Here is a 12988-nt window from a genome sequence, read left to right as displayed (position 1 = left end):
GGCCTTGTTTTTCCGTGTCCTTGGGGATTTCCTGTGTGCAGGTTTGATGGTGCAGAGCCCTCCTGCTGCAGTGCCCGGAGGTGCTGCTGCAGTGGCCGTACCCATCGTGCCCCCGCTGCTGGCACCCAGGCCAGGGATGGCAGCTCGCTTTTCCAGCCTCACTGCTCCTTTCTCCCTCTCCCTGCAGGCACCGAGGGCACAGCGGCCGCCCGGGGGAGCCGCAAAGCGGCCGAGGGCCGGCCGGGTCCGTGTGGCAGTGAGGACACCGCTGGGGACAGCGACAGCCGGGACTATGAGAGCGGGGTCAGCAGGAGCCCCGGTGAGAGCGGAGCTGCTCCTGCATCCCCGGACGGACAGACGGGGGGGCACAACGCCGGGAGCCGTCTGTGGGTGCTCTCTGCTGATTGTCCCCCTGTCCTTGCAGGTGTGAAGCGAACCAACTCCGTGCAAGGCCAGCGGCCACCCCCGCCGGCCACCGCTGCATCCGCCGCTGGCTCTGTCCCGGCAGCGGCACCACCCGCAGGTGGGATGGCATGGCATGGGATGGCATGGGATGGGCCAAGGGTTCTGTCCCTGGGGACACCCCACGGGCTCAGCGCAGTGGGAGAGGCCACCAGGGGATGTCCCAAGCGCTGATGCCGCCTCTGTCCCCAGCAGCAGCAGCAGCAGCAAGACCAGGTCCCGGGGGTCCCGCCCGCTTCCCAGACAGACAAGGTAACGCCGGGCTGGCTGCGGGGGGCTGCGGGCACCGCGGGCCCGGCGCTAACGGGGTCCCTCCCGCAGCGAGCCCCCCGGAGCCGGCCCGTGGAGCTGCCAGGGAGGAGCGGGGAGGGGGCTTGGCTGCGCCCCCCGGCAGGGAGGACAGGCCGGGCTGGCAGCCCCCTGCAGCCAGCCAGCCCCCGCCCGCAGCCGCCGCCCCGCAGAGGCAGCAGCAGCAGCCGCGAGAGGAGGAGGAGGAGGATGCCAACAGCTACGACTCGGATGAAGGCAGTACGTACCCGGGAAGGGAGGGAGTTTCTTTGGGAAAGGTGGGATTTGGAGGAGGTTGCTGGGTGGGTGTCCAGCAGGGAAAGTCCTTGGGGAATGATGCTTCCCTGCCAGGCTCGGAGCTGGGGTGGGGGGTTTGAGGGGGAGGATCTGTGGTAGAACATCCTGGGTGGGAAGAGCTGCTGGGGTCGGGATCAGGTGCTTGGATTGGAGCAGCTCTGTGCCTGCTCTTCATCCCTGGGATGAAGGAGCACAAGCCTGAGCCTGTTTCTGGAGAACAAGAGAGGAGCCAGGTGCTGTCCCGAGCTGGAGCATCTCCTCAGCATGGTCCAGGGTGGAATTGCTGTGGGAAGGGTTGGTTGGGTTACTCCTCCTTTGCCTGGAGTCATCTCTGGAGCCCCAGGCTGCTCTCCCTGGGCAGCCCCTGCCCTGCAGAGCTCCCGAATCTGCCTGGATTTGCGGCGATTTGGCCGCTGCCAGCACAGTGTCACTGCATTAAACAGCTTTTACATTTGACCTGCAAATCTTTCTAATTATTACTAATTGGGGATGATTAAATGCAGTTATTGGCTGGGGTTTTAACGAGGTTGTTTCCTCCTCCTCCCTCACTGCCAGCCACGCTGGGAGCTCTGGAGTTCAGCCTGCTCTACGACCAGGACAACAGCTCCCTGCACTGCACCCTCATCAAGGCCAAGGCAAGAGCTCCTCTTTCCCCCTGCTTTTTCCTGATTTAAATCCATCTGGCTCCCAGTTCTTCTGGTACAATGGGAAGGAAGCCATGTGGCTGCTGGCAGAGGCTGTTCCCTTGGGAGGCTCCAGGCACAGCTGCTCCTGGCTGGGGAGGGTTGGGCAGCTTTTCCTCGTGTGGGTCCAAGAGATCCGTGGGAGTGGTGATGCCCTGGAACAGTCCTCCCAAGGAACTGTGGCTGCCTCATCCCTGGAAGTGTCCAAGGCCACGTTGGACAGGGTTTGGAGCAGCCTGGGGTAGTGGAAGTTGTCCCTGCTCATGGCAGGGGGTGGAACTTGGTGATATTTGAGGTCTCTTCCAACCCAACCCACGCTGTGATTCTACAATGCTGATTTTTCCTGGGATGGGTTGGTTCAGCCCATCCTGGCACCCACAGCTGCTCAGGGCAGAGGCTCTTGGGTGGCTGAACACATTTTCTCTTTGTGTTTTTCATGGGCAGGTTTTTCTCTTTGCTGAAGGAGGATTCACACCCTATATTTCCTTCATCCTTTTTTAGGGCTTAAAACCAATGGATTCCAATGGCCTGGCTGATCCCTACGTGAAGCTGCACCTCCTGCCCGGGGCCAGCAAGGTGAGGCTTTGCCAGGTTTGGTGCTGGGGGTGGAGCAGAGGTTTCTCAAATCCCCCTCAGATCAGATTTCCCCTGTTGATTTCTGTGCTCGCTGCTGTTTTCCCTGGGGGTGTCTCTGAACAGGGAGGGTGCTCCCAGATGCTCTCCCAGACCCAAGGAACAGCTCATCCTGCAGGCAGGAATCTGCTCAGGGATGGAGGGAAGCTCCAGAGGAGGCATTGCTGTTAATGCATCACAAAACATCTGCCCAAAAATCTAATTATGCCCAGGGTTGGAATTATCCATTTGCTTGGAAGCTCCAGCACGTTCTGGTTGGAGCTGTGGGGAGAGAACTGTGGGGGAAACTCTGGCTCCATCATGGAAATTCCTGGAAATGTCCCTCCTCAGCCCAGCTGAGCTGATCTGGGTGGGCAAATCTTGAGGAAGGAATGACCACCAGCAGTGCTGGCTCTTTGCTTCAAGGGTACAGCAGAGTTCTGCTCAGGGGAAAACTGATGATAAAGTAATTGGATTGATTTTTACAGCTTTGCTTTATGCGTGGGGTATTGTTCAGAGGAAATCCAGGTGTGATGTTGGGAATTGCTTTGATTTCTGTTGCTCTCATTTGCTGATATTTATTTTAATTTTTTTTTTGTTTTTAATTTTGAATTTGTAGTTGTGAAAGACACACAAGCAAGTGACAGCTCCTCAATCCCCCACTGTCACCTCCTTTAGACCACGAGAGCTGTGACCTGAGCCCCCACATCCTGCCCTGGGCACCTTTTCCCCTCTCCTTGAGGGAATAAACCCCAGGGAGTGACAAAATTCAGTCTCTCCCGACCACCACACGTCACCAAATCCCTGCTGCTTGTGCAAAATTCCACCTTGATCCTCCCTGAGAGCTCACCTGTGCCAGCTGTGATGGGGCACCCCTGCCAGGAGCTGGGATTTGGGCAGGGAGGAATCCTGGGGTATTGGTGTTACCAATATTGTGGATGGGACGTGCCTTGGCTTGTCTGGCCCCTGTGGCTGAACCAAACAGCAGCACTGCGGTGTTTCACCCCACAGACACTTTTGGCTGGCTGGTGTGTGGTGTTTCACCCCACAGACACTTTGGCTGGCTGGTGTGTGGTGTTTCACCCCACAGACACTTTGGCTCTATGGGTGTGTGGTGTTTCACCCCACAGACACTTTGGGCTCTATGGGTGTGTGGTGTTTCACCCCACAGACACTTTTGGCTGGCTGGGTGTGTGGTGTTTCACCCCACAGACACTTTTGGCTCGCTGGGTGTGTGGTGTTTCACCCCACAGACACTTTGGGCTGGCTGGGAGCTGCAGCTGGGCCCGTGGGGACAAGTCCAGGCCTGCAGGAGCTCTGGTGGTGCTGGGATGGAGCTTCCCCCCATACCAGGGGCTGCTCCTCAGGTTTCCCTCTGTGGAGAAGCTTTAAGGCGATGGTGAAGGAAAGGAGTCGGTTCTGATGGAGGGTTTGGATCCAGAGCTTTATTCTGGCCCACAGGCCTCTGAATGCAGCACCAGCTCCAACAGAACTCCCTGAGCCCGTGGCTGCTGCTCCTTTGAACCCCGGGGAGAGGGGCAGGGAAGGGACAGGGAGCCACCAAGCAGGGACAGGAGGGGAGGGACAAAGGGACAAAGGTGGATGGCCCAATGCGCCCCGGGGGTAGAGGGCATCCTTTGGATCTGCCAATCACTCGATGCCCTTCTGGAATTCCAGATTGACAGACATTGCTGGGAGGGGAAAGGAGAGGTGAGGGACACACCTGGCAGGGAATCTTCAGGGGAGAAACCCGGGGGTCTGGGGTAAACCCTGAACCTACACTGCAGCACTGGGGTGTGATTCCCCTGTGTTTGTGTGACCCCACAGTCGAACAAGCTGAGGACGAAGACGCTGCGCAACACTCGGAACCCGGTGTGGAACGAGACCCTGGTGTACCACGGCATCACCGACGAGGACATGCAGAGGAAAACCCTCAGGCAAGGCCAGCAGGAGCCCAGGGGTGCCACGGGGTGGGGCTCGGGGTGTCCTCACTCACAGCACAACCCCCAGGAGTGCAGGGGGGGTTAGGGCGGTGAGAAATGCAGATTTGGGTTAAAATCAACATGAGTTTGGTCGTCTGGATGGTTCTTTGAAGAGAGGAGAACAGGCATTTTGACCTTGCCATTTAATAGTGAATTATTGATTATGCTATGATTTTTATCATCATAGAGATGTGCGTCTCTGCTGATTTGACAATAGCCCAGAAAAAAAAAGTCCATATAAACTCCTCTTAAAATTTATGGCTCTTGATTTCTTGTCCAACACAAAGCAAATATTTTAAAGTGTTGACTTTTTTTTTTCAAGATAGAAATTTTGGGGTGAATGGCTTTTGGTCAGAGGAAATCCACATCAAGTGTGGGTTTGGGGGTTCTGTTTTGCTTTTCCCTTCCCCCAGCAGTGCCCCTGCAGGGATGGGTTTGGCTCTGGAGTCAGGCACTGCTCCAGCCTGGCTGATGTTCCCTTTTCCCTCTTCCCTCCAGGATCTCAGTGTGTGATGAGGACAAATTTGGCCACAACGAGTTTATTGGAGAAACCAGAGTTGCCTTGAAAAAACTCAAAGCCAACCAGAAAAAGAACTTCAACATCTGCCTGGAGAGAGTAATACCAGTGAGTGTCTGTGAAAATTCCTTCTGTTCCCTTTGGAGATGGCACCTGAGGGATGCAGGCATGGGCTGGAGGTGCCTGACTTCCCTGGCACCTTCTGGAGTTGCATTCCCAACTGTGCCTGGGCTGGTGTGACATCCCAAGGCCAGGAGATAAGAGCCTGGTGGGAATCCATGGGAAGTGACTCCAGGGCCTGCTCCTGTTGGCTTTGCCAGCCCCTGGGGATGGATGTCACCATGGAGGAGGGGACAGGTTGCTCTGTCCCCATTTAATCCACTGGGATGGGGGCTGATGGAGCAGATGGAGATTCCTGAGGCCCTCCCACTTTGGAGTGCAGTGTAGGAGCTGGGCTGCATGCATTCCCAGGGTTTTTTTTTTGCTGTGGGATGGTTCCTCTCCCAGCCATTCATGGCATTCTCCTTGTCCCTTTCCCATCCCAGACGAAGCGGGCTGGAACAACCGGCGCATCCCGTGGGATGGCTCTGTACGAGGAGGAGGTGAGTCCTTGGAGCAGGACAAGCTCCATCCACGTCCTTTCCACCATCCCTTGTGTACAACCCCATTGTCCCCCCATCCTGGAGATCCCACATTCCCTGGTGTCCATCCCATCCCTCCTCCTCCACGCGGAGTTTTCCCTCCTGATGCAAGAGAGGTTCCTTGGCACAAGAGGTGGCTTTGGAGGGAAGTAACTGAAAGAGACCAAGGGAGAAAGAGAAAAATTAGAAAAATACAGTGTTCAAAACCAGCTCTGACCTTAATGTTTTGTTTGCTGCACCATCATTCTGAATGGAATTATCAAATAAGCAATAAAAACCCACAATAAAAAGAAATAATAATCATATATACACACACATAGGTGACATAAATTATAATTAAAACACAGTCTGAGATAAATTATAATTAAAACATATAGGTGACATAAATTAGAATTAAAACACAGTCTACTCTGTCTCATAGAACACAAAATTAATTTAAAACAAACAAAGAAAAAAAAAACTGACTGAAAACTTGACTCTGAAAACTGCACTCTGATCTGACAGAAGCTTGGCTAGGAGAAGGAAAAATTAAGGCAAACAGATGAGCCAGAGGAGAGGCATGAGGAAGGAAACATTTTTACCACATTTGACCTCTGTGACGGTGTTTGCAGGGGTCCCAGAACAAGGGAAGAGAATCTTGACTCCATGTTTCAGAAGGCTGATTTATTATTTTATGATATATATATATATATATTAAAAGAAAATTATATACTAAAACTATACTAAAAGAATAGAAGAAAGGATTTCATCAGGAGGCTAGCAAGGAATAGAAAGGAATGATAATAAAATCTCGTGACTGACCAGAGTACTGAGACAGCTGGACTGTGATTGGCCATTAATAAAAACAACAACATGAGACCAATCACAGATTCACCTGTTGCCTTCCACAGCAGCAGACAATTATTATTTACATTTTGTTTCTGAGGCCTCTCAGCCTCTTGGGAGAAAAAGATCCCGATGAAAGGATTTTTCCATAAAACGCGTCCGTGACGCGCCTCTGGCGGCTCCTCCCACAGGTTGATCGCGGAGGGGACGTGGAGGAGCGCGGGAAGATCCTGGTGTCCCTGATGTACAGCACCCAGCAGGGCGGGCTCATCGTGGGCATCGTGCGCTGCGTGCACCTGGCGGCCATGGACGCCAACGGATACTCGGATCCCTTCGTCAAGCTGTGAGTGGCCGGCGGTGGCCCAGGCTGGAGCCGCCTGCTCTCCTTCCTCTGGAGCAAATGAAGGAAATTCAGGGCAAACCCGGTGTCACCGGTGTCATCCTGCGGGTCCTGCTTGAGCTTCACCTCTAGTGGCGTCCCCAGTGTGGGTGGTGTTGGCCCAGCCATTGGGTCCGTCACTCCCCGATGCCCAAATCCCTGTGGAATTACCTCATGGAGAATCCCAGAATTGTTTAAGGCTGGAAAAGACTTCAGGAGTCCAAGCTTTGACTGATCACCTTGTGTCTGCAAGCGGAGGGCACATGGGGGATGTGGGATGGGTTTGGGGCTGGTGCCAACTTCCAATTACCAACTACCAACTTCCCTGGGATCCATAGGAGTGGGATTCCCACCCGTGACTCACCAAGGGTGTGGTGGGAGTCCAGGGACAGTGGAAGCTGGAGGAAAGGGAGTCGTTCTCTCCACCTCTGACCCACCCTGGCTGCAGGACAGAGGTGGCTCTGTGTCCCTCCGTGCCCTGCTTGCTGCCCCATAAACCCACATGGCTCCTGGGAATCCTGTGGGGTTTTTATCCCAACCTCGTGAGCTGCACCACAGAGAAATCCCTGCAGCCATTCCTGGTTTTTCCCTTTGCCTTCAGGAAAAACCTCTGTTCTCCCTAAAACTCATTCAGTGACTCTCATGTTGAACATATTCTGCTCATCTCTTTGTAGCTCAGTGGAGCTGAGCAGTTTCCCTTCCCAGTCTCTCTTTATTTGTTGTATTCTCCATTCCCACAAACAGAAGATGGTGGCTTTACATTTTTAAATCAGTGATCTAATTAATCTCAGCTCTAAATCGAGTTCTGGATCTGCAGCCAGGCTGCACAGCCCCAGCCCCACACTTTTCCCACATCCTCTGGAAGGTGGGAAGGGAGACTGGCTCTAAATAAATCTCTTCCAGCCCAGAAGCTCACTTTTTAAGCTTATGAACTCCCACTGTTCTTACACTTGAATTTTGAGCTATTTTCTGTTGCCCCCAGTTGGCTGAAACCTGACATGGGGAAAAAGGCCAAGCACAAGACACAGATTAAGAAGAAAACGTTGAATCCTGAATTTAACGAGGTACGGATGGATATTCTTTATATTATTAATTCAATTCACTGAGTGCTGTATTGAGTGGAGGAGGTGGAAGACGAACTCCCCAAGGCTTGGCTTTTTGCTCAAGCTCCTTTCCCACTCCTGTGCCCAAGAATATTTTTGGGAATGACTTTGCCATGGCAGCACCACACACCCTGAAAGCTCCCTGCATCCCAGCTGGGCATGTGGGTGGGATCAGCATTCCTGGGGGTGGAAAGTGGAAATTCTCCACTGGTGCTGCTTGGATGGGGCGCCAGGAAAGGGCTCACGTAGGTGCTAGGGGTGAGCTCAGCTCCTGGAAAAGAGGTGCCACAGGGAGAGAGAGTTTTTACCTTCATTAATTACATTTTAACCATCCTCTCCTTGGATTTTGAATCCAGGCTGAGCAGAGATCAGGCCCAACCCTTTAACTGCAGCTTTTAGGGTGTGTTTCCCTTTCTGCAGGAGTTCTTCTATGACATCAAACACAGCGACCTGGCCAAGAAATCCCTGGACATTTCCGTCTGGGATTACGACATCGGGAAATCCAACGACTACATTGGTGAGCCGCGAGCTGGGAGGCTCTGCCCTCTGGGGCAGGGGTTTGGTGCCTGGAATGGGGTTTGCTGGATGTCAGGGGGCCCTGGGTCACCTGCCCAGGTGGGATGATGGAATCTGGTGGGTGCACCCCCCACACTGCCCCAGCTCCAGCATCCTGGGATGCCTTTTGGGCAGGAAAAGCATCTCCAGGAAATTCCATGAGATTTTTCGTCCAGGAGGTGGAAAAAGCATTGTGGGGTGTGAGATGTGTGCCCATGGCAGGATTTCCTGGACATCAGCACCACTGTGCTTATGACTCCGCAAAGAGATAATCAATGCAACTTACTCGAGGTCACCAAATGTGGCAGTGTTCTTCACTCAGGGTTCACTAAATGTTGAATTTGCAAGGCAAATTCTTGACATGGGAAGAGATGAGAATCTTGACTCCATGTTTCAGAGGGCTGATTTATTATTTTATGATATATATTATATTAAAATAAAATGATATACTAAAACTATACTAAAAGAATAGGAAGAAAGATTTCATCAGAAGGCTAGAAAAGAAAAGAAAAAATAATAATAAAATCTTGTAACTAACCAGAGAGCCTGAGACAACGATACTAAAAGATTAGAAGAAAGGATTTCATCAGAAGGCTAGCAAGCAATAGAAAAGAATGATAATAAAATCTTGTGACTGACCAGAGAGTCCAAGACAGCTGGACTGTGATTGGCCATTAATTAAAAACAACCATATAAGACCAACCAAAAATGCACCTGTTGCACTCCACAACAGCAGATAATTTATTATTTACATTTCGTTTCTAAAGCCTCTCAGCCACCACCTCTGGGTACAAAGTCTGCTCTTCTCCCCTCTCCCCAGGCGGTTGCCAGCTGGGAATCACGGCCAAGGGCGAGCGCTTGAAACACTGGTACGAGTGTTTGAAGAACAAGGACAAGAAGATCGAGCGCTGGCACACCCTGCAGAACGAGAACCACGTGGCCAGTGATTAAAGGGAGCCTCTGCCCAGCCCTCCCTGCCCTCTGCCACGCCCCTGTAGGTCCCTGATGTCCCTGGTGTCCCTGGTGTCCCGTCTTCCAGCGCAGCCACGCCTTGCTACAGCCTCTGATCCCAGGGTCCTCCTCCTCCAAGCCCCCTCCACCCTCCCCTCTGCTAGAAACTCCCCAGATCTTTTCTATTGTCCTTTATTTATTTTCAGCTGGGGGAGGGAGGCTGTTGAGTTCCCCTGGTGTGTAATTTTGGCAAGCAATAGTTCTCCCCCCGACTGTTCCCCCCTCTCTCTCTCTCTCCGTTCCCGTCGCGTTTCTGACGCTCTGTGTCCCTCCAGCCTCCGCTCCTCGCGTCTCCCCACGGGGGAGATGGGAGTGCTGGGCTTGGGAGCATTAGCCTGTCCTCGCTTGTGTGATCTCAATACCTCAGTTGCAATAAGGAAAAAGCTCCTTGGCTTTGGTGTGGGTGTCACCGTTCGCCTGGTGTCCGTGTCGTCGTGGTTAGGCCAAAAATCCGGTGTCGCCGGCGTCATCCTGCGAGTCCTGCTTGAGCTTCACCTCTGCTCTGGCCCACCTGAGCAATGTTGTGGCACATCCTTTGCTGAGAAGATCCACCACCAACACCATAACAGCGACAAGGAGGGTTTAGGGAGCTCTGTGCTCGCAGGGGAGCAGGTTTGGGTTGGTTTTTGTCCTTTCCAGCCGCCGCGGGTGGTTCCTTCGCCCGAGGAATTCAGGGTTCCGCTGCTCTAGGAGCCCAGCTGTGTTTTAGGGTTGTGACTACCTCCTCCTCACCTCTGAGCTGTGTAGTAGTGACTGGCCGAGCCCTGAAGGGGTCCTAAGTCCCCTCAGACCCCTCCTGCTTCAAGGATTTACTGTTCCTCAGGAGGGAAGCTGAGGGAGCTGCTGCTTCCCCCCAGCCCCCTGATATGCGCAAGGATTATTGCTTTAAACCACCACAACTCCTGGAATTAGCTGGAACAATCTGAGATCTTCCAAACTTGGGTTGTTTTGGTTAGGTTTTCTTTCATTTTTTCCCAGTTTTCTGCACAAGAACCCTCAGCCTGCACTTTAAGGATGGCCTGGAGCTGTTGGATTTGGTCTGGACAGCAGGAGAGCACAGACTCCCTGCAGCTGCTGCTGCTGCTGGGCTCTGGAACCATTCCCTGGCTCTGGAACCATTCCCTGGCTCTGGAAAACCCCAGGCCCTGTGGATAGGAGCACACTAAGCACTATGGAATATGTGGAATTTTTTGTCACACTGAGCATGGTGTGTGAAACCTGCCCCTGAGCCCCCTGCACCCTCTGCTGCTGCTGCCCTCTCTTTGAGTTGGATGAGTTCTGTTTTCCTGGTATTTTCTTTATCTCCCCCCCAGCCCCAGCAGAACTTGCTGATGTGCCCTGAGTGTCCCCAGCCCTGGGTGACACAAACCCCTCTGTGCTGAGCTGGCCCAGCCTGGCACAGGCTCCCCGCTCCTTGGATCTCCAGGTGGGAAAAGCCAAACCAACCACCCCAGAGGGTCCAGCCAGAGCTGGGAATCCTCTTCCATCACCCCAGGTGATGTGATGATGCTTGTGGCTTGGGGTGAAATGGAAAAGGGCACCTGGAAATTTTCCCCTTTTTCATGGAATTTTCGTGCCAGTCAGGGTGACATCCCTGAGCCACCCTGGCCAGGACCAGACTGAAACAATTCCATTTTCTTGGACTGTTTCCCTCTGCACCCCATGGTGAAGCCTTCCTGCTCCAGGTCCAGGTAAGCTGTGGGTTGGTGGGATCCAGGATCAATGGTTGGACTCTCCCCTTTTCAACCTTGATGACTCCAAGCTGCCACCACCCTTACCAGAGAGATGGACCTGGCCCAAAAAATTCCTGTTTATACCCAGAGCAGCACATGGGCACGGAGCTGTGCTGAGGAAATGTGTGCCTGAGGGTGAAAAAAAACCTTTAAAAATCATTATTTAAGCAATTCCTTAATTTCCCCCAGTCCTGCAGCAGCCCAGCCTCCTTTGTATGTGCAGAACAACTCACTTAAGGTTACTCTTTTCCCATCCTGTATTCCCAGCCCCTGTTCAGCCTGCTTTCTTTGGGAAAAGGATACTCAGATCATCTCTTTGCACCTCCAAAAATCAAGTGCAACTTGCCAATCTCCTCAGTAATGTGCAAAACCACAGCCCTGGTCTCTGCCCCTCGCCCCTTCTCATTTTTTCTGATGGTAATTCCTGCCCTGAATGACTTCTTTTTGTTGTAAATAAAGCATGCACCTATGGATTGGGAATGGTGAAAAACAAACAAACAAACAAACAAAAAAAGCAAAAAAAAAAAAAGAAAATGAAAAGCCTCTTCTACTGCTGTTTGCATTCAGACTCGCATGCAGTGATTTTACAGCCAAATATCAGTTTACAACTGTTAAAGAGAAAAAGAAAACCTTACACAGGAATTAGAAATCCTCCAGTCTTCCGCTGCATGCAGCACAACATCCTCTCTTGATGTGGTATCTAATAAAGTGAGACTATTGGAAAAGAACAAAAAAATTACAGATTTTTGGTTTCTTTCATTCCCTGTGGGAACAGGAACCTCGTGGGGTGGACAAAAGGCCCGGTTCTGGGAATTCCTGGTGGGTTGGGGCTGCTGGAATTGGGTTGGGTTGGAGATGTTGAGAAGTTTGGGGTGGCTGGGAGGGAGATCCTGGCTCCCCCAGGAATTCCTGGGTTTGGGAATATCCTGGGTAAAATCGTGCAGGTTCAAATCAACCATGGGCTGCCCTCGCTTGGTGCCTGGGAGTGAAAACCCTGAGGAAAAGCAGGAATGGTGGTGGGAGAATTTTTTCCTTCCCAGTTCGCTCCCTCACCCCCAGTTTGGAGAGCAGGAGCTCCTCCCTTGGGGGGTGGCAGCTCCAATCAAGAAAGGATTTCCTTTTATTTCTTTCCTTTTATTTCCTTTTATTGGGGCGTTTTTAGGCTCAGTTCCCAGGGCATGGCTGGTGGGTGTCACAGACATATTTTATAAAAAATCCTTTCCTTAGGATTTTTTCTCCTGAGAAGCTGAGAGGCCTCAGAAACCAAATGTAAACAATGATTATCTGCTGCTGTGGAATGCAACAGGTCCATCTGTGATTGGTCTCATGTGGTTGTTTTTAATTAATGGCCAATCACAGTCCAGCTGTCTCAGTACTCTGGTCAGTCACAAGATTTTATTATCATTTTATTCTTTTCCTTGCTAGCCTTCTGATGAAATCCTTTCTCTTTCTTTAGTATAGTTTTAGTATATCATTATAATATAATATAATATAATATAATATAATATAATATAATATAATATAATATAATATAATATAATATAATATAATATAATATAATATAATATAATATAATATAATATAATATAATATAATATAATATAATATAATATAACATAACATAACATAACATAATATAATATAATATAATATAACATAATAGTATTATATAAAATATCTATTATAATTATTATAATAGAATATATAAATAATATATAAATATTATATATTATTTATATATAAAATAATATCTAAATATATTATAAATATAAATTACTTTATATATAAATAATATATAAATATTATATATGAAATAATATATTATTTATATTATTTCATATATAATATTTTCATATTATATTATATTATATTATATTATATTATATTATATTATATTATA

General features: G+C 50.6%; 1 protein-coding gene across 2 annotated transcripts in view; it reads left to right on the top strand.

Annotated features, from left to right (window-relative positions):
• RPH3A (rabphilin 3A) overlaps positions 1-10253 on the top strand; it is a 29522-nt gene extending 19269 nt beyond the window's left edge. For both annotated transcript variants that reach the window (XM_030958818.1, XM_030958816.1), the window contains 13 exons: positions 188-319; positions 425-523; positions 655-714; positions 784-990; positions 1603-1682; positions 2232-2306; positions 4170-4279; positions 4823-4949; positions 5387-5443; positions 6499-6650; positions 7669-7750; positions 8210-8306; positions 9165-10253. In XM_030958818.1, coding sequence (XP_030814678.1) covers positions 188-319; positions 425-523; positions 655-714; positions 784-990; positions 1603-1682; positions 2232-2306; positions 4170-4279; positions 4823-4949; positions 5387-5443; positions 6499-6650; positions 7669-7750; positions 8210-8306; positions 9165-9295 — 1409 coding nt within the window. In that variant the 3' untranslated portion in view covers positions 9296-10253. The remainder of the gene's footprint in view (positions 1-187; positions 320-424; positions 524-654; positions 715-783; positions 991-1602; positions 1683-2231; positions 2307-4169; positions 4280-4822; positions 4950-5386; positions 5444-6498; positions 6651-7668; positions 7751-8209; positions 8307-9164) is intronic.
• The last annotated feature ends 2735 nt before the right edge of the window (positions 10254-12988 follow it).

The sequence above is a fragment of the Camarhynchus parvulus genome, chromosome 15 (genome assembly GCF_901933205.1).
Source record: "Camarhynchus parvulus chromosome 15, STF_HiC, whole genome shotgun sequence".
Taxonomy (NCBI): domain Eukaryota; kingdom Metazoa; phylum Chordata; class Aves; order Passeriformes; family Thraupidae; genus Camarhynchus; species Camarhynchus parvulus.
Note: the sequence above shows the minus strand (reverse complement) of the source record. Positions and strands in the feature narration are given on the sequence as shown.